General features: G+C 42.6%; 1 protein-coding gene across 10 annotated transcripts in view; it reads left to right on the top strand.

Annotated features, from left to right (window-relative positions):
- The first annotated feature begins 778 nt into the window (after positions 1-778).
- The window catches only part of GPR155 (G protein-coupled receptor 155), a 36,418-nt gene continuing 17,081 nt past the window's right edge, over positions 779-20,115 (top strand). For 3 of the 10 annotated variants that reach the window (XR_007378676.1, XM_048953715.1, XM_048953722.1), the window contains exons 1-4: positions 9,010-9,124; positions 11,957-12,131; positions 15,094-15,599; positions 19,101-19,500. Coding sequence is in view for 9 of the 10 variants with exons in the window: in XM_048953715.1 (XP_048809672.1) it covers positions 15,107-15,599; positions 19,101-19,500 (893 nt within the window). In the remaining variant the exon portion in view is untranslated. Of the gene's footprint in view, positions 4,430-9,009; positions 9,125-10,593; positions 11,234-11,956; positions 12,132-15,093; positions 15,600-19,100; positions 19,501-20,115 lie in introns of those variants that run through there. The other 7 variants (XM_048953719.1, XM_048953718.1, XM_048953717.1 and 4 more) reach the window with 7 other exon arrangements.

The raw sequence follows: 20,115 nt of genomic DNA, 5'->3' as shown, positions 1-20,115 counted from the left end.
GTCACAAGAAACATTTTGCGGAGCAGATAGGGGCATCGGAAACCTTTTCTGTACCTTGTTGCTTATTATGCCTTTGTGGTATCTGTGCAGCTCGTTCTGTGAGCTTCTCAACACGTAACAGGCAGATCTTTAACTTTGATGAAGCATAAAAGCAATAAAATAGCGCTTTGTCTCCAGACTGTAGATTTTGCAGTGATACAAATAGTTTCTGTTACTGATGTGGATCAGTAAAAGCCTTTCAGCACAGAGATTGTACCCACCAACACATGTACAGATCTAAAAGACACCGTGGGGCAGCGCATGCTGTAGGAGGATGGAGAAGTTTGTTGGTGCATAACTCTGTGACATGCTCCTCATCTTTCTGTAACCACTGAAAGAAATCAGTAATGCTGCACTGTATCTCAGGAGGTGTTTATTTGGTAACCCCCTCCCATCATCTGGCTGGTGTTCAGGATGCCCTCTAGCACAGCCTTCCTTGGTCCAGTCAGCAGCAGCACGGCTGTGTTGGTGCATTCTCCCTCTCTAGCAGCCCCATGCTGTGCAACCCTTTCATGACTTTCCTCAATGGAGGCCAAACACTTCTTGTCTGCCTTACAGCCCCACAGGCCATGAGGAAGCAGCTTGATTGGATAGGAAATGTGACAGCTGTGTGAATCCTTCAGCTCTGACAGAGCGTGAGTTCCTTCCTAATGGATGGAGAAATAGATCTGCATTTTTCTATGTAAAAAAAAAAAAAAAAAAAAAAAAAAAAAAAAAAAAAGTTTATTCTGTTTTTTTTCATAGCTGATGATAACATATTTAAATGTTAATTTTTTGATGCCTAAGGCTATTTATTTCAACAGAGCTAGTGGACAGTCTTTTGGAACAGTTATGGTCCTGTAATCTTTTCTTCCTGTATTCACAGTGAGGCTCATAACATACTACATTTCAGCGGCAGCCCAGGTGTGGAGGTGCTCTTGAGGAAAGGATGACTGCCATGAAGACAGTTGGATTAGATCAGCAAACATGTTCTGTGGCTGCTGCCAATGCTGCCCATGTGCAGTATCAGTGTCTGCTGAACAAAAACATCTCAATGGAGAGACAGACAGTGGTACTTCAGAGAAGTAGTAGGTAACTGCTACTTCAATTTTAAAACACATATGTGGCTTAAGATACAGCTTCTGCAGAAGCTACATAACAAATCTAAATCAGAAACCTGTCACAAAGGCTGTCTATGTAGCAATCACACCTTCTACTCCACATTACAACATGTCACTTTTTAATTTTCATGTTTTTCTCTCTGTTTAGGCCATTCTTTTATTTTTCTTCCTCAAAAAGAAGTTATTTTTCAGGCTTGCTGAGTTATAAGCTGCCTAAATGCCTTCCTCAATTGGAATATGGAACAGTTCCTTTTTTTTTTTTTTTTTCTCTTTCCTTTTCTTTTTTGTCAAGAGTGCAGCAGATTAGCAAAGAGTTATCTGCCAGCAGCCCCTGAGATCAGGGCAGAGGCAGGGGCTGTGGTAACAGCGCTCCTTGCTGCTGATTCCCTCACTGCAACAGGGACCGCTGCTGCTCCCTGCAGCCAGGCCACAACTCATCACTGTAAGGCAAAAGTGTTCTGTCTGTGGGACCACGGACCTCCTGATTGGGCATTGTGGTCGCACAAGGACGAGTGTTTACTGTTATCATTCTCTCCATTTCAAATAGCAGCTTTCACTTCCCCTCCTTGCCAGTAGCTTGGGCTCTTTCTGAAAGCTGGGGACGTGCTGCTGGTGTCCTTTAGATACACTGTGGTCTCAGCTGTGCTGCAGGGCTGCTGCTGTGCCTTCATCTATCTACCTTCCAAATGGGTTCTTGTTTTTTGTTGTGTTATCGTTGATTTTACAGGTGTGTGCTGTGAGGAGATGCCCACACACTGCTGGACACTGGTATAGTAGTGGTGAAAACTGCAGACGTGTTTCTTCCAAGCTGCAAACAACTACTGATACAAGTGCAAGTGCATGATATAATGAACAATCTTCTCCATGAGTGTTTGGTTTGGCAGCAGGCAGGTGGGCCAGGCAAGCGGTTTCCCCACACTGAAAACTCAGCTCAGTGCAGGAGCCATGCTGCCTGCTGAGTGCTGTGCCCTGGGCAGCCCGGGCTATGTGCCTTATGGAAGGGCACGCTGCACAGCAAGGTGACAGCAAGGATGTTCCCTGCCGTCTTTACCAGGGCGTTTCACCTTGCTTTTCCCCCAGCTCCTCCCTTCCCCGTGCCTCGCAGCCGGTGGCCGGGCCGGCGCTAGGTGGCACTTCGCGCTTGGCCTAAATTTCTCTCTTTGCAGAGAGCTGCTTTAACAACAACGCCAGAACTCGAGTGTTGTGTCAGTGAGAGTCGTTTTGCCTCCGCCACCCTGCCGGGAGCACGAGTAGCTCCCAGCTCGCGATCTGTGCTCCTGTCGTGTTGCTGTTGGGAATGTGATTGCGTGCTCTGTGCTGTGGTCCATCACTTCAGGAGCACCGTGAGCTTTGTGACTGCTGGGAAGGAGTTCACTCGGGACGTAGACAGCCTCATTCTCCCGCGTGGTTACACAACTCTTAGGCAAGTAAAATGCCGGTATTGGCATAAAAATGATGCAAGAGAACAACATGTGTGACTCTGCCCTGTTTCAATTTAACCTGAAAATGGCATGCTATTAGGGCCAAACTAAGTATTCGCCTGCAGCTGGAGAAGGAGTTAAGAATAAGCACCGAATACCTTTTGTTTGTTAATAGAGTCAAATGGCAATAGCACGTAGTTGTATGGAAGCCACCCTGACAATATTCCAGTATTAAAATAAGAATTTGCCCAAATATTTAAGAGAAGAAATTCCTTCTCATTGTGAGCCAGAGAAATATAAAACAGTCAGAATGAGATCCGCACAAGCATAGGAATGAAATGCTGGCCACAAAGCTAAAAGAAATGACAAACTGCTGAATGCAATCTGGAAAAGATATAGGGGAGAATCTACAGATTACAGAAAGAGAAGTATGAAAACTGAGCAGGGAGAAAAATATCTGCAGTAGCTGAAGAGCTCAGCAAGGAGAGGGCTTACCTGTCACAGCTTGTGACAGGGGATCAAGAAAGGGAAAATGGTGTGGCAGAGATGAAATAGAGATAAGAGAACAAACTGTTGGGTTTCTATCAAGGAATATAACGCACTACATTCAATACGTATTTTTGGATAATGTTTAAACTATGTTTGTACATGTGGGATATGGTGTGATCACAAGTGGGAACTCAATAAGTGCAGAACATTTTACAGAAACTTGGGTCATATTCTTCACATATCTCCAGAGCTCAGCCTTTGTGTTGCAGCAGTCAGTTTTGCATTCCTTTCACCTGCCAAATCAATCACGCACCGAATAAGAAACAGGTGCAGCAGATTCCATATCAGAAAGAGCTTATTTGTTCAGAGCATCCTGCTTTAACAGGTTCCTGAGCAAATCAATATTTACACTTGCTCACGTGTATGTGGAGAACTGTTTTATTATTGTTGTTATTTTTGTTTTTTTATAAGAGTTAGGATGAACCTGTATGGTGTTACTGAGAATGCATTACAGGCTGCACATGTCCAAAGGAGTGTGTGAGTATTCTCAGATCAAATAGGACTGTAGCTCTTACATCATATTTTTAATTATTTTATCACCTACTGTTAACATTGTGAATGTATGGAATTGTAAAATATACTGTAAGATTTTGTGCATGGCAGGCATGCTTTTAACTAGTATGTGAGACAAATGAACAAGACTTGATAATTATCTTCCATGTAAAGCACTCAAAAACACTGTTAAAGTGGTGGTTTGTTTGTTTGTTCGTTTGCTATGTGATATTCTTGTTATTTTTCTTCAGCCTGGGTGGTTAACTTGTAAGTTCCTCTGTGACTGAGTCAGTCTCCAAGGTGATACACCAGAGACCAAATGTATGCATGCAGAATCTTCCACTTTAATGGGAGACACAGCAATGCTGCTATTTCAGAAGAAATCAGCTAGAGCTATTCTGAATTCCATTGAATTCAGTGCAGTATAATTTGAACTTTTATTTCTCGCTTTTTGCTTTAATGAGGTGAATGTCACTATTTACAGCATTTATTTTGCTTGCTGATAAGGTCAGTTCCTTTCACCAGGCTTAAACACGTGTACACATTGCTGAAGCTTTGGGTTGATGTTCTGCAAGCTGGCTGTTAGCTCTTTTTATTGTTTTCTGTCAGGTGCAGTGTTGCGAAGGGTACGGTTGCACCCATAGGTATTTGAAGTGCCAGTAACAGGTGCCCATGTCTCAGCTGCAGGACCGTGGGATGTGAGCAAGGTGCAGCAGAGGTGGGCTTTGCAACATCAATCCCAGTGCACACATAGCCACACAAAAATACCACTTGTATAAACTTCTGTAAGCAGAGCAGGTGAGAAAGGATACTGCTGCACAACCATAGGTGAGTGAATAAGTAAGTATCTGAAGGAGGAATAATGTTATGCAAGGATTCCTTTGTGTCCAAATGTGACTGTCAACATTCTGTTGACACCCTCCTCTCTTCTATGGTGGCCAGCTTCAGGCTTACAGGCAGCAGTGCTTGGCACAGTGCTCTTTAGGTCTCAGCATCAGAATGTTCCCAGGACCATGGAGACTGGGATTGTCAAGTGTCAGAAGTGAGGGAAATTCTCCTCCAGAAGGCTGTTAACCGATTTCCCCATGACCCACTCCCTCCTCTTCCCAAAGAAGAAATCCTGGGGCCTGTTGTCTTTCTATGAATACATTTTTCTTGGCTTGCCTTTGATGCTTAACTACCTCTCCAGACACATGTATGATGTAAGCTATCATTTATTTTGCAGTAGCTGTGTGAGACAGTGCAAGTGATCAGACGATCTAGATATGGATAAGTTTTGAGTTGTTCCTGAGAATGTCTTAAGAACAACTGCAAGAGGACAGATACTTGAAAACAGCAAACTGAGCCCTGAACTAGTGCACTATCTGTGGGCATACTGCCAATTTTCACATAAAATTTGGCTTGTTCTCAATATCCAGAGCACTGAGGAAGTATTTTTCCTGTAATTCAATATAGGAAGATTACATAAGAAGTGTTTGCCTCTCCACCCATTGTTATAATTGCTTTGTTAGTAAGATGCCCAGATTTTCCATGCTATTGCAAACTAGGTGCACAGCTGTCTGGAAATGACACAGAGATTGTACTTGTAGATTTGTAGATACATTGCATCCTGATTCATTTGCATTTACCAGCATTCTTTCTATCTTCTACCTTCTGTAATCATATCTATTCTTGGTAAAGTCACTTTCTGGGCAATACTTGCTTAGCAGTTATTTAGAGATGCTGGTTCTTAATTTTCAGTTGAGAGTGCTGCTTTGAAGCTTCCTCATGTAAGATGGGTTTTTTTACTTATCACCACCCCCTCGCAATTTCGGTCCAGGTTCTATTTGTGCTCTCTCTTTCTAGATAGGGAAAAAAAAAAAAAAAAAAAGACTTCAGTGTTTTTAGAAATAAACTGGCAAAATGCAATTGCTTACAATAAATTCCTGAGGGCTTTTCTTTAAAGTATTCCAGCAGTCTTTTCAGCTTTGAAACAAGTGCTTGGGATTTACCCAAGTAGCCTTTGCATCAAGTATGAAGATACATTTCTGGTCCCCTGAAAATCTGCCTAAATTGGCTCAGAATTGTGTGTCATTAAAAGTATGTCTGCATGTGGTTACTGCTAGATCTTAAAGCTAAATTACCGTAAGCCTGCTGTCACAGAGAAGGCTAAGCTTCCTGCACAGTGTGGGTCCAGATCTGTTATTGTCTGAGGGCAGTGCCTCCAATGAAGGCTTCAGGCCAGCAGGGAGACACGCATCGTGGCTGCTCCTGGCTGCTTCTTGCTGCTGGGGCTGCTGCCCAGGTCAAAAAGCAGGTACTACCTTTTCCATTCAAAATGAGTTCACTGCTTTAATGGCCTGTAAGTGGACGGGAACATCTGATTGAGGTGAAGGCAGAACAAAAATCAAGGGGAAATCATTTTGTGGCTATGTAAGGTGTGGTTTGGGAATGCTGACAGGATCAAATGTAGATTTTGGGGACAGCTTTCAGTCTTAAATTTACTTTTACAGTTACTGGAAAACCTGGCTTTGCATCCCTGGGATACAGATTCCTCATTGTTGTCCTTAGTTTACAAATGCCTTGACAAGAAGAGAGAGGCTGAGGGAACTGGGATCATTCAGTTTGGAGAAGAGGAAGCTCAGGGGAAACCTTGTTGCTCTCTACAATGACCTGAAAGGAGGTTGTGGCAAGGTGGGAATCAGCTGCTTCTCCAGCTGACAGTGATAGGATGAGAGGGAATGGCCTTAAGTTTCACCAGGGAGGTTCAGACTGGGTATTAGGAAAAATTTCCTCTCAGAAAGAGTGGTGAGGAATCAGAACAGGCAGCCCGGAGGCTGTGCTGGAGTCACCGTCCCTAGAGGTGCTTAAGGAAAGGACAGATGTAGTTTGTAGGGACAACGAACTTGGTTTAGTGGGCAATACTGGTGTTAAGTGGGTGGTTGGACTAGATGATCTCAGAGGTCTTTTCCAGCCTGAATGATTTTATGATTATAAACTCAAGCTGTTAGAATGAGACTCCACTCAAATCAAAGCTATATTTGAGGGCAGGGGAGAACACGTGGCTCAAATAAAAAGTTGATTAGGCATTGTAGGAGTGGAAAGAGGGTGCTGAACAAACAAGGCAGTGTCCTCCGCTGTTCTGTAGTTGTTTTTTATTGGTGGTGTTTGTTTGTTTTTCATCTCATCACGTACCTTGGGTATTACAATACAATTGCGTGTGTCCATTCCTCAGTGTTCTCCAGGGGAAACTGCCAGACTCAGGTAAAGTGCACTTTCCTGGTCTGCAGTGTGTATGTGGCCACCGAGATGGAAACAGCCCAGCTTCCCATTACTGCTCATGCCCTAGAGAAAAATCATGCTTGCTTGCTGATGGGTATTACCTGCAATCAGTGAGCAGCCTATTCAGCCAAACAAAAAGTACTGAAGTGTAATCATAATTTAAATACTTTATTAAATGTTGAATTGTTAGTGACCTTTTAAAAAGAGGAGAGTGGGAAGTATAATTTCTTAACATGACTCTTTATTGCAGTGTGGCAAGCATTCCTTGCTTCTTCCCAAAGCTTGTCCCTCCAAGGCATGCTATTTCTACAGGGATGAGTGCTAGGCAGAAAGATCCCTTTATACTTTGTACTTCCAAGAACTAATCCAAATCCATTTGAGTGGTCTTTGTATGGTGACAGAAAAATTTAACAACAAATTCATTAATAAAAGTGTCTCCCTGAACAATGTTTGCCCCAAAATCTCTCAACCTGAAGTTATGGAGGTAGATGTTACCCAAATGGTTTTACCATGACGCAGTGGTAAATGTGTTTGTTGGCCTATCTTTTGCACATCCTGGCTGGTCTTTGGGTCAGTTTGTGTTGGCCAAATGGGGGGATCAGATGGGAACAGGAACAAGAGGTGGGGAGGAGGTGGGTGCTTACTTCTGAGTCAGCGCTGCTGCTGAATGGTGGTCTGGGTTTGCACTAACAGTCTGCATTTGTAACGCAGTAACACAAAAATGATCTCATTCAGCATTGGTGCATTTAATGTTTTTATTTAAAAGGAAAGAGAAATCTCTACACACTTAAATACCTGTCTGCATTGTTTGTGGGATTTTTTAACCCTTTCCTGGTCTTTTTATTTTCCTTTAATACAACTGTATACATAGTTGTTGTTGCTACTGATATTGTTAATACATAGCGATTTGTTTCTGATAAGTTTCCTGTAAGTATTTTTACAGTAGAGCTTGTAAATTGAACCCACTATGGGTAAAGCATGTCCAACACATCACTCATAACAGCCCTTGTTTTGTCTCCTCTGAATGTTACTTGAAAGAGGAAGAAGAGTGGTCCTTCTTTGCTCAAAGTTTCCAGTTTGCTGGGGAAACTACCCAGCATGTTGCCTGTGGGCATTGCAGCTGCTGGACAAGTTGACTTCTTCCAGTTTGGACACCTGTTGTCAGCCATCTGCTACATGTAACAAGACAAGCTGGTCTGGGCCAAATGAACAATGGAAGAAGATAGGCGGGATACAGAACTGTGAATTTGCTCCCTTAGTGACAGCACTATCTGCCTGAATTCCTAGAAAATAGGCAGTTCCAAGTGCTGTCTCCTCAACCACGTCAAAAATTGGAAACCACTAGAAACCTGCATCCTCTTTTTCATTGTTTGGACCCTTGGCTATTGCCAGCATTTAGGATTTACTGAGGAAGCAGTTAACTGTCTGAGCCAGCCTTGGGCATCTGCTGCCATGTGGAAAATGAGGCTGCTTTTGTTTTTGAGCTCTACAATGGCAGAAAAAAAGTTGAAATTACTGCAGGAAACTCAGCACGTTGATGCAAACTTCTGAGAGTACCAAAGAGGAAGTCAGTCGTGACTGGTTTCCATGCTGATGTACGGCAGACCTATTTGTGTGGCTTTTTGTTCTGCCTTATTATAACGTACTTAGAAAGAAAAAAAAGAACCCAAGCGGCACAGGTGCCCGCAGGGGTTCGGCTCTCTGCCTCTCCCGGTGCACGGCGCCGAGGCCCGGCACCAGGCGGTATCGGGAGGCGGCAGCCCCCACTGCAGCCCCACGCGGGGAGCCGGCCCCGCTATCCGGCAAGGCCGAGCCCGGAGTGACGACTCTGAGAGGGCAGATAAACTCAGTCAGTCTGCGCAGGGCCGCAGAGGCCGTCTCTTCGGCGGCCGAGGAGCCTGCGGCCCTGGGAGCAGGAGGCCCGCAGCGGGGAAAAGCTGCGCCCCGGGGCGAAGCTGTAGGCGGCGGGGGGGCGTTAGGCCCGGCCCCGAGGGCGAGAGGCGCTTTCGGGAGAGCTCCGGTCGCCTCCCGCCGCTGCGGAGAGCTTCGCCCGGCCGCCGCCATTTTGCGGGCCGCGCTCCCCCCGCGGCTGTCGGACCGATCCCTCCCATCCGCCGCGCCGCCGCCTCGCGAGGCGGCCGGGCCGGGCCGGGCTTCCCCTGCGGCGGGCGGTGGCCTGGGGCCGTGGAGTGGGCCGGGCCTTAGAGAGGTACTCAGCTCGGCCCTCTGTCCGCACACCGGTGCCTACCAAGCGCTAAGTAGGTAAGCGGCCGGCGCCTTCCCCATCCTCCGGCTCCCCCATTTGTTTGTTTGTTTGTTGTTTTTTCCCCGGGACAGCTGTCACGAGCCATAGCGCCGCTATTCTGTTGCGTCTCGCTTTTGTCGGTGGAAACGCCGCGTGCTGGTGTCTGGGCGGCTGAGGAAAGGAGGGCGGCGGGCAGGTCCGGCCGCAGGAGGGCAGGAGATGCTGCATCCCTGCACGGTGGTGTGGCAACGAGGCACTTCTTCGGGGCTGCTGACAGCAACGCGTAGTCTGCGTTCTGAGAAATGTTTTGCCGCTTCCTTCACAAAGATGCGTCTGCTAACAAGACCTAAGCTGAGCCTGATTGAAAACCGAGGGACGGCATGGTATTTTGTGCTGTAGGCAACTGTTGCTTCATTCTGACGAGCCTGACCAGCTGCCTAGATGGAGCCTGAGGCAGCGATAGGCACTATTGCGGCCACAGTTCCTCAGGGCTTGGGGTGCCCCAGCACTGCCGTATAACCACAGCACAGGAGAGCACTGTGGGGAAGGAGCATGGCCTTGCTTAGGTGCTCAGAGATGCTTGCAGCCTCAGACCTCTTGTGGCAATGTTCAGGTTGTGTGCCAGTGGAGGGCTGTTTCTTGGGTTAGTTGCTGTTGGGGTTATTCTCTGTCTGCTTTCTTGGCTTGATGAAGAGAAAGGCAACTCGTGGTTAACTTGCAAGAATAGGAACTGTAGTAATCACTTCTTTCCTCTTCATTTTATCATTGTAACTCTCTGAAGTTGCTTCCTGTTTGCTTTACAGTATAAGCTGTTATTCAAAAACACTTATCTCAGTTAAGGGGGGGATGAATGGTAATTTTTCCTGCCCCAGTCTGACTTTCAGCCTCCTGAATAAGTTGCCATCTTTGGGATGTTCCTTCATCACATTCAGGTACTAAAGTCACAATGTGGGTTATAACTTACAAGTAGTCTGTGCAGACCTGCCAGCACCACCAGGATTATCCTGAAAGTGGTGACAAGTGAGACCCTGAGAGAGGATGTACACTGACGTGTCTTCTACAGTGTCTTGCATGGTCTTTAATTTAAGTAATAATTAAAATAGAAGAAGAAGAAGGAGATTTTCTTTCTGGTAAAGAAGTTTCTCTACTTTGGTATTCCAAGAGGAGCTTGATGATGTTGCTCAACTCACAGCTACTGCAGAACTGAGTTTCTGGTCTGGTGAATTTTAACTCTTTACAAATATTGACAACCTACAGGAGACACAGGCAAACATCAGTGCTCCAGTTTATTTCAAGAGCCTTGTGAGCTGTACTGGTTTCTTGATCTCTGTCAGTTGTCAGTTCTTGTGCCAGATTTCTGCTAGTGATGCCAGAACTGTCTGTCCTTATGAATGCAGGCTGGTAGTGGGCTACAGGTAGCTCCTCCTGGCACAGCTAATAGCAGATGAGGCAGCACTATTCTTAAAAGTTCCATGCTTATTGGCCTCCAGTTCCCAGCAATGAGCTTTCAAGGATCCAAATCTTAATCTTCAGTCCTTGAACAGAAGATGATATATTGTATGCAAAGACAAGCTCTTGCCTTTAAGATATATGTACTCATTTTAGTGTTGTTTGACTAGTTAATTTCTTATGCGTACTGTGAGAACAGTTCTGTGTAGACTGTACAAGGCTTTGGTTTTGGATCTGCTCAACATTTTTGATTGCGTTAAAAGCTGTGAAATGAAGACACTTCTGCTTACGTGAGAGGCCAGACTGAAGCCCTAGGTGTGATAAAGCTGTATGCCAAATCTGTGATTGGTTAGGTAATCCCACTGCAGTTATGTAATGTGTGCATGTCATTGCAGATGGGACTGAGGGAAATATTCACTGTGATATGCAGCCCACCGAGCAAGAGCCTGCATTTCTGGAAAATACCCATCGCTCTGTGATAGATAATCTGTGGTACACATGAGTGTTTGGGGCTGTGCACAGCTCTGGAGCCGAAGGGGTGATTCACATCTCAGCCTTTCAGGGAGCACCAGCAGCAGCTTTGCCATAGTGTGCCATTTCTCTCTTTGAAACAAGTGTGGTTCATGAAAAATTGTGCCTGGCTGACTTTTACAGAGGCGCTTGGAATGAATTTCAAGGTGAGGATAGCCTGGAGGGAAGCACGGGAATGTTTGTGGCACTCTACAGAAGATGGTTGTAGGCCGTGTGGGTGTGTATCCATGTTAGTTTTGATCTGCTGTTGGAAATAGGGATTGAGCACGTGCTGCTGACTGGTACAACCAGAGTCAGCCTGCTGCACGCTCATTTGAGTGAGTCCTGGGTTATGAAACAGCAGCAACTCCGTAAATAATTTAAAAAGGGAGGGAAGAGAGGTATTTAAACAATTCTAACACAATTTTGGTTTCAAAGAATTTGCTTGTAGAGCTGTATTGGTAGACTTGCCTGCAAAAGCCTGGTCTGTACCAGGAAACAGCCTGCGTGGCTTAAACTGCTTCTCAGGAGGGAGAGAGGGGAAGAAGTTCTAACTGCAATTAGCTACTAGATAGCTGTGTGAGGCTGAGGTTTCTGTAGGGAGCATATTGAATACGTTGCATTGCAGAGAGTCTCACATCTGCTCAGTGCTGCAAGCTGGAGGAATTTGAGGTAGGACTGTTCCAAAACAACCACTTTTTACCCTGCAGCTAGGGTAGAATGTGGCTGGCTTCTTTCAGGAATTCAGCCCTGGAAATCTCTTGATGTGCCAAAACAAAGTTTGGCTTTCTTTTGAACAATTTGTGTGTCCTAACTACTTTCTTAAATTTTGCTAGTGGAAGTGGTTTGTCATCTGCTTTACTTATTGCTATTTTTTCATTGTTCTCCAGCAGATATTCTTTGATTTGGCATCCTAAATAAATCTGGGTGAGTGTGCCTATTATGCTTTTTTAAAACATGCAACATTTAAAACAAGCCCTGCTTGGAGCGACAGCCTTTTTTCCTGGGAAGAAGAGATAGCCAAGGCTGCTGGACAGATCCGGATGCTGCAACTGCTCAGGCCAGGTGAATTACAACAGCATCACAGGGTTGTTTACCAAAAGCTTTGGGCGTAAATAGATGTCATGAGTCAAAGGGTTTATGCTACACATGAATGTGTGTGTGCTGGATGCAAGGGTGTGAAGTAGGGCATACAAGATCTCATCTTTGCTCTAAGCTGATTTATTTGCTTTTGTAGCTGGCTGTTGTATTCTCTCTGCTCCCTGTGGACAGGAAAATGGAGGCTGGGGAGGCTCCTAAACCCATTGTTGGTGTTTGCGGATCCAGCCGCAGTGCTGTAAGAGGCACTGGTTTGAGAATGGGGAACCTCAGCTTTGCCACTGAGCTGTTAGATCATTTATAGCAGGCAAGTCAGTCTGCCTTTCCTTTAGCTGCTGTCTCTATAAAATGGGAGACAACACCTTGTGTGCCTTTCAAGAGTACTTTAGGACTTAGACTTGCCAAAAATTAATTTGTAAAGTTAGCACTAGTGTGACAAATTGGATCATTGGTCATTGTTTCATGTGGATCCTCATTAACTGGAAAGTGCATCATTAGCACAAGATAATGAAAAACTGGGAGAGGCTGAAGTTGCACAAGCAAGATGCAAGCCTGAGGGGTGCTAAGATGACTTATTTCCTATACATCTTTCTTGAGGGTAGGGAGCACCTTGCAGATAATTTTGTACAGTGTGGAGAAGCTACAGTCCTTGGTCAAATTTGTCTGCCTTGCCAAACACATAGTTCTTTTGAGGGCTATTCCTTTTATGTCTGTTATAAGGAAGAACAGGAATGGTAAGAAATATGGACTGCTTCCCAGTAATGTTAGGAGAAGATGTAAAGCTACTTTCCAGAGACAAAATTCTCATTACGAGGGTGTGTCATATGTTAATGCAAACTCGGCTATGTCAGTGGGGAGGCCTAGAGTAAATTGGACAACTCCTTGCATCCATGGCACTGCTCTGGACATTGTTTGGAGGTGAGAGATGATTTTACATCGAAACAAATTAAAGGAGTAATGTCTCTGTGGATGCACCCAGGCTGAGATCCTTACCTAGTCTGTGTTGGCACCCCAGTATGCCTGGGCTCACTTCGGTATGAAAACTGGGCTTGTTTCTGAAAGAAGCTACATGTAAATCAGCTGGCACGTGTAACAGGACTGTAGGAGTTGCCCTTACAGGCAGCATATTGTTAGCACAGTAAATGCTGTCCCTTTTATGGGTATCAAAACCAAAAAGGATTCTAGTATTGGTTAGAAATAAGTAGGGCAGTTTTACTGAGTCTTTTGATGAGCTGTTTTAAACATTAGCATCTGCATGGGGAAGAAACACAAAAGTAATTGAAAGTCAGTGAATGCTATGTTCTTTCTGAGCTGATCAGTAATGGGAAAGGAGCTCTTGTTATTTCATGATAGATTGAGTGCATACAGGTTAGGCTGTAAAAGAATATGGAAACAAGTTGTTTGGTGGCTTAGTGTTTTTGATGTGCGAAGAATGAGTCTGTAGAAGGATGTACAAAGGAAGAATCAATACTGATAGACTTTGGAAAATTTCCTCTGCAACAGTGTTATAGATGAATAGGAGCTTCATAAAGATGAGTAGGTAAACTAGGTAAGTTTGTGTTTAACCTGAAGCAAAGGATTTTGTAACTTTTGTCTCTTGCCTCTGGGAAATGGATATACAGCCCTGAGTAACAGTGGGAGGCATCTTTTTGGCAGAGTAGGAAAACTGTTCTGGGCTTAAACTTACAGCAGAGTATTCACAAAAGAGATAGACTGCAGTGATAGGTCTGGATTAGAGCAAGAGCTCTGAGTCATCTGTTTATAATTGAATAAATGCTTATGAAAGTACAGAGGCAGAGGATATAGTGAAACAAAAGAGGAACGAGGAAGGAGCTCTGTAAGTACCACAGGATTTTGAGGGATCCTCCCATGTAAGTACTATAAGAACAAGTGGAGATGGGAGGCGAATTAGGAGGAGCTCTAATTACAAAAGGTATGGGAAGGGCAAGATTAAGAAGAAGAGGATGATTAGCATGTATGATGGTCACAAAGGATGAACTTTGTGCAGCAATTCTGCAAGTTTAAGATTTTGGTCTCTTAAGCTTTTGAAAAGAGCTGTTTCAGGGGGATGACCTGGGTTAAATGAGATCTAGAGAGGGAAGTAAAGGAGGACTGCTGACCATGCTTGGAGCTTGTGTGTATGGAAGCAAAATTGAAATAGCAGTAGGTAAAGGGAAGGGTTTTAGTATTGGAAATGTAATGTGTATTTTTATTGCAAAGGAAAAAGAACCACGTAAGATATGAATCACAGAGGACATAAGATGTCATAGGGCAGGCACAGGGAATTAGAAAAGAAAATTAACGGTTTGGTAATAGGAAGCAAAAAGAATGTGAGACTGTATTTGGGAACTGAGTTGACGAGGTAAGTAAGGTTACAAGCTATAAGTCAGCTAATGAGCATGTGAAGAGTTGTGTGCTGTCCTAATAGAGATATAACCGGACTTGTAATTTCAGTCTGGCAAGATAAGGAATATACACTGAGAACTTAGCCGTTGCTGTTTTCTGACTGAAGACGGCTGAAGGGCAATGATTTCATCTAAATGTTGTTTAGATCCTAGAATAAGAACAAAAAGTCCTTCACTTATAGTTCCTCTCCTTCCAACAGATGTTTTTTTTCTTTTTGCATTCCCAAACTACATTTAGTTTTAACATATAGTATTATCCTTAGATTTCAAGCTCAGTTCTTCAGAAATTTTTAACCTCTATCATTTGTCTCGTTGGGTTGTGTGAACCTGCAAGAACATGTGAGAGCAGAATGATTTCTCAGCTTTCTTATTTCTCGCTTTTATTTCTCTATATCTGTTTGTTAGTCTCATTGTTTGTTTGTCATGCACTTGTAAGCGTAAGCTCTTCTGTCAACAAGCTAGATAGCATGAATTTTCATCAACATAGTTTCAGAAGTTAATGAATATCTTTTTTTGTTTTGCAGATGAGATCACTGAATGCTCTTTTTTTGCAAGAAGAAGTCAAAGGAAATGGATAGCTATTCTGACTTCAGTGCAAAGAACCTGTCATCATCAGATAATATGTCTATCTCTTTGCCGGAACAAGTTGGACTCAATGCCACCGATGGTCCTCCTTCTATGTCAATAAGCAGGCTTTTTCCAGCCCTATTAGAATGCTTTGGAATAATTCTTTGTGGCTATATAGCCGGCAGAGCCAACATTATCACATCAACTCAAGCTAAAGGACTAGGAAATTTTGTCTCCCGTTTTGCACTCCCAGCTTTACTATTCAAAAACATGGTGTTACTTAACTTTTCTGATGTAAATTGGTCCTTCCTGTACAGTATCTTAGTTGCCAAAGCTGCCGTGTTTTTCATAGTCTGTGTTCTAACATTATTGGTAGCCAGTCCTGAGAATCGATTTAGCAAAGCAGGTTTGTTCCCTATTTTTGCTACACAAAGCAATGACTTTGCACTGGGATACCCAATAGGTGAGTAGTTCCTTACGCTTTCTTTTTCAGAAGTATTTTTAGTGTTGTAGATGTTTTTGCTTTTCTTTTATTTTCCATTTTTTTTAATTAACTTTAGAACTGAAGTTAGGAGCTACCTAAACTTTCTCTCAATGTACATTTCTTGATGGAGCTCATTTTAAAAATGAAAAACTAGTCCTCAGACCATGTACAGGTGTGTGTATTGGGGTGGGTGGAGCAAAGCTGTCAGCTAGTGTGAATGAAATAATTTGAAGACAATCCAACTCCTGTTGTCTAGCACTATGTGACTTAAAAATGTATATTAAAATATTTTAGAATTGGTGTAAATTACCCTATACGTTGTGTAGGTTAACCTACCCTGATGGATAATTGCCAGTTACCCTCCAGAACAAAATTAATTGCATTGCAAAGTAGGAGTCCACCTGTAGCCTGTGAAATAGCTGTAGTGCAGTTTAGTACTAATTTGACATTAACTCTTGCTCTACCTCAGAGAAGACACAGCAAGAATGTTGGTATCTACTGACTGTGGAATGTGCCTCACAATCTCTTTAGAGCAAACTTTTGTGTTAATTAATTTGCGTGGCCAATCAAGTTCTATCCCTTAATCTTTGTTTTCTCACAACCAATGAATGTTCCCTGGGATATGATCTTGAAAGCAGCCTTTTAAAGGAAAGATTACTGTGTGATTTGTGGTAATTTGTTTATCTCAAATAGGAATTTTATGCAGCTGTGATACCTTTTTCAGTAAGTGCGACTAAGCACCAGTCCAGTGGACTTAAAGGGAGGGGGTGGAATACAAAGAGGAGGCATTCAGAGTGTAGCTTGTAGAGCTGTGTACTTTTATTCATGTAAGCCTGCATTTGGAATGCCAAGCTATATCAGTTATTAATCTTGATTTTTTTATCCAAATCTGCAAGATTTACTTTCTTCCCTTTTGGCAAGCAGGATATTATTTTCCCTATTGCAGGTTTTCTTAAGGGCATATTTATGTGCTTTTTAGCCATGCGTACTATGATTCTTGAGAAGTGCTCTGGAGCTGTCGCAGGCTTCTCCCACCTGCTGCTGTCTGACTAGCAATGCTTTTTACCTGCCTTGGGAAGATTCTGTGTGCCAGTGCTGCTTCTTCCCATGCTGACCTATGTAGCTGGTACCAAAAGCATGCTGCGCGTAGCAGGAGTTTCCAAATACACCTTGAGTGCATGGTGTGTGGGGAGGATTGCTGGGTTCACTGGTATTTTTTTACTTCTTCCTGAAGAGAGGGTGATCTGTGCCACTTAAATTCTCCTGATTACAGAATGAAAAATACAGATACAGAAGAAAAGCTCAAACGTTCCAGATTGTGACAAGTATTTCCATATTTTAGGGAACTTTAAGAGCTAGCAGTTCTGTTCACCCGATTTCAGGCAGCATGCTGTAGAGAATCTTGAATCTTTATTCTTTTGTAACTTGGTGGATGCGTATAAAATATAGACAAAGGCAATTGCAAACTTTTTCTTCCCTAGACGAAAATACATTTTCCCTCAGTTCCATCTCCTGAGACTTATTCCTCTTGTGGGAAATATCCCAAACAGGGCTGTGAGGATTACTTCTTTATTTCTTGGCACTGGATTAAAATGCCAGCTAGGGTTTCTCTGAGGCTTTTTCTCTGAGGCTCTCTGAACATATTTCCACTGCCTCCCTCTACTTAAAACATTCTACTTGAAATCTGACAAGAAAGTCAATTCAGTTCAATTTTTTTCAAATATTCCTGGATTATAACGGATGATTCATGCCTGCCCTACATGCAATCTATCCAAATTCACATGTGGTTCATTAGGAGCTTTACTGTCACACCTAGCACACCAGAGGCACTGTAGGCACTTAAGGGCTCTTTGTTTCTTAGAGCTGCTTATTTCCTTTTTTCCCCCTTTCAGTTCTCCCACCCCAAACTTTTGCCAGTTTTCAGCATTCTGTTGCATATGTAAACTATTCACCATTAGTGTGTCACTTCTGAAGTGTGTGCAGGGCTGGACACATGGAATGCCTTCTTTGTTTCCTTTTACTTGTGTGTTAAGAAGTGTTTTGAGCAAAACCTCATCTTCTAATGGATAGCTCTTATTAATTATGTCTTTAAATATGCTTCACTTTACTAAATTCTTCTGCTATGCAATTTTAAAGACAATTCTGTATATTGGAGCAACACAATTTTCAAGACAATTTGAGTGGTTAAAAAAATACAAAATTCAGACTTTTTATCCAATGAGATTTTTTTCTGCAGTAATTCTTGCTGTTGAAAAAAATCTGTGCATGAGGAAAAAACCTAAATGTATAGGAAAATAAAAATGAAGACTAAATTTGCAGAGCTCACCACCTTGCTTTTCTCTAATCCCTGTTACAACAGGTTCCCCACTACAAAATTATGTTGGCTTGGAGTGAAAAAGAACTGGTACACTGGTACAGTAGTTTACTAGCATCCCCCTGATGTAAATACAATCACTAAGAGAGAAAGTTTTGTCTTCTGGTTTGTCCTTCTGGGTGAGGTGGTACAACTGTGGGTGAACAGATACGTCTGCTCTTGGATGGTGTGCTGTTAAAGAACAGGTGTAGCGCTGTGTAGTGGTGTGTGGGTGATGGGAGGCTCCGTTACAGCAGCTGTAATGGTGCTAAGTGCAGTAGGCATTAACGGCTGTGATAGACATGTTTTTGAGCAGCTGGGATGTGGAGAACTGAGAAAAAAAAGAAAGCTTACTATCATTGTGGTTGATGGGAAATCGAGGTCCCTTTTTCAAGATTTTCTATATTTTCTATTTCTTTTTTTTTGGGTGTGTGTGTGTGTGTGTGTGTGTGTGTGTGTGTGTGTGTTTACACAGATCAGCCTCTCTAACTGCCCAGAAGCAGTGAAAGCAGAGAGTTGAAATAGAAGTTTCCAGATTGTGAATTTTTTCACAGCACTAAGAAGTTCCAGTGTTCCACCACCACGTCTTGTCTCCTATGGAAACTCTTTTGGCAGTGCTGTCAATATATAGATTAGCAAAATAGAAGCAGAACTATTACTTTCTAAATCTGCAATATATGTATATTCACAACTCCTGTCTGTAAAACTGCCAGGAATCTCTTTACGTTCACACAGTTACTGCTTTGTGAAACTTAAGAATAGGGACAAATATTTGGAAGAACATTGTATGCAGTAAAGACTGGTCCAAAAAGGCAATGCAGCAAAAAAGTATCATTCAGCATTTGGAGTGAATCAAAGGAGACACGGGGTTATTTTTATCGTGTTTTTTTAACGTAAATGTTGAATAATTGTAGAATCATTAATTAATGTTGGGAAAGTTAATGTGTTCAATACACATCTGTGGCCTAATGGTGATGTCCCCTTATATCAATTGTAAATTCTGTTACTTTTAAAGGATACTGAAATAACTTTTCTCAAGTTTCAAGGCAACAAAAATTAATTTCATTATTAATGAATTTTTGTACTGAAATATTATCACTCATTACTCTTCATTTCCTGTCTTCTAGTTGAAGCTCTATACCAAACCACTTACCCAGAGTATCTCCAGTACATTTACCTAGTGGCTCCAATATCTCTTATGATGCTAAACCCTCTGGGTTTTATCTTCTGTGAAATCCAGAAGTGGAGAGACAATCGCACTGTGTCCCACAGCAAAATCAAAATAGTGGGCCTAGCACTCCTTCGAGTTCTGCAGAACCCAATCGTATTCATGGTCTTCATAGGAATTGCCTCAAACTTTATTCTTGGCCAGAAAATTCCTGATTACCTTGAAAATTTCCTTGATGGACTGGGCAGTTCATTTTCTGGCTCTGCACTTTTTTACCTTGGACTAACTATGGTGGGACAAACAAAAAAACTGACAAAGAGTATGTTTGTTGCACTGATCCTCCTCATCACAGCTAAACTGTAAGTTCTATTTATGTGCTTTCATAATTTTGCTTTGTAAAGTGTTGCTGGATGTTTTAACCTCTGAGTATATCAGTCGTACGACTTTCCAGTATTTCATCTAAATATTTTATTTGCTGCAGTTCTACAGTTAGCATAATAGAAATATTTTGTCACTGTATTTAGACTGCAAAATTTGGAGACACACTTGAATATCATAATTAATTACAACTAACTAGGAAACTTACTACGAGACCTACATTGTAAACCATCTCAATTATAATTTTTTAAGAATGTGAGAAAAATAAATGATTGTTGCTTATGGAAGCCTGTGCAAGGCTTACATAGTAAGTCCATGTAATATCTGGGATATTGCTAAAGGCAGGCAGAGGAGCATGAATGGAGATTTTTTTTGTAAGATAAAACTTTTAACGTGGGATACTTGGGCTTGCACGCTTGTTCTGTGTCAGACAGTTTACATAAGTTGATCTGATTTTCAAGGTTGCTGACTTCTGTACGGCTGCTGTTTTTTTTAACAGATGGAAATTACGTGTTGGTTTTATATTTTGCCTTTCTAAATCTGAAGCTATTGAAAGAATGTTTCTGCACAAATATGTAGTAAAATGTGTTGATAAT

The sequence above is a fragment of the Lagopus muta genome, chromosome 8 (assembly GCF_023343835.1).
Source record: "Lagopus muta isolate bLagMut1 chromosome 8, bLagMut1 primary, whole genome shotgun sequence".
In the NCBI taxonomy this organism is placed as follows: Eukaryota; Metazoa; Chordata; class Aves; order Galliformes; family Phasianidae; genus Lagopus; species Lagopus muta.
This window is presented reverse-complemented; position numbering and strand designations above follow the sequence as displayed.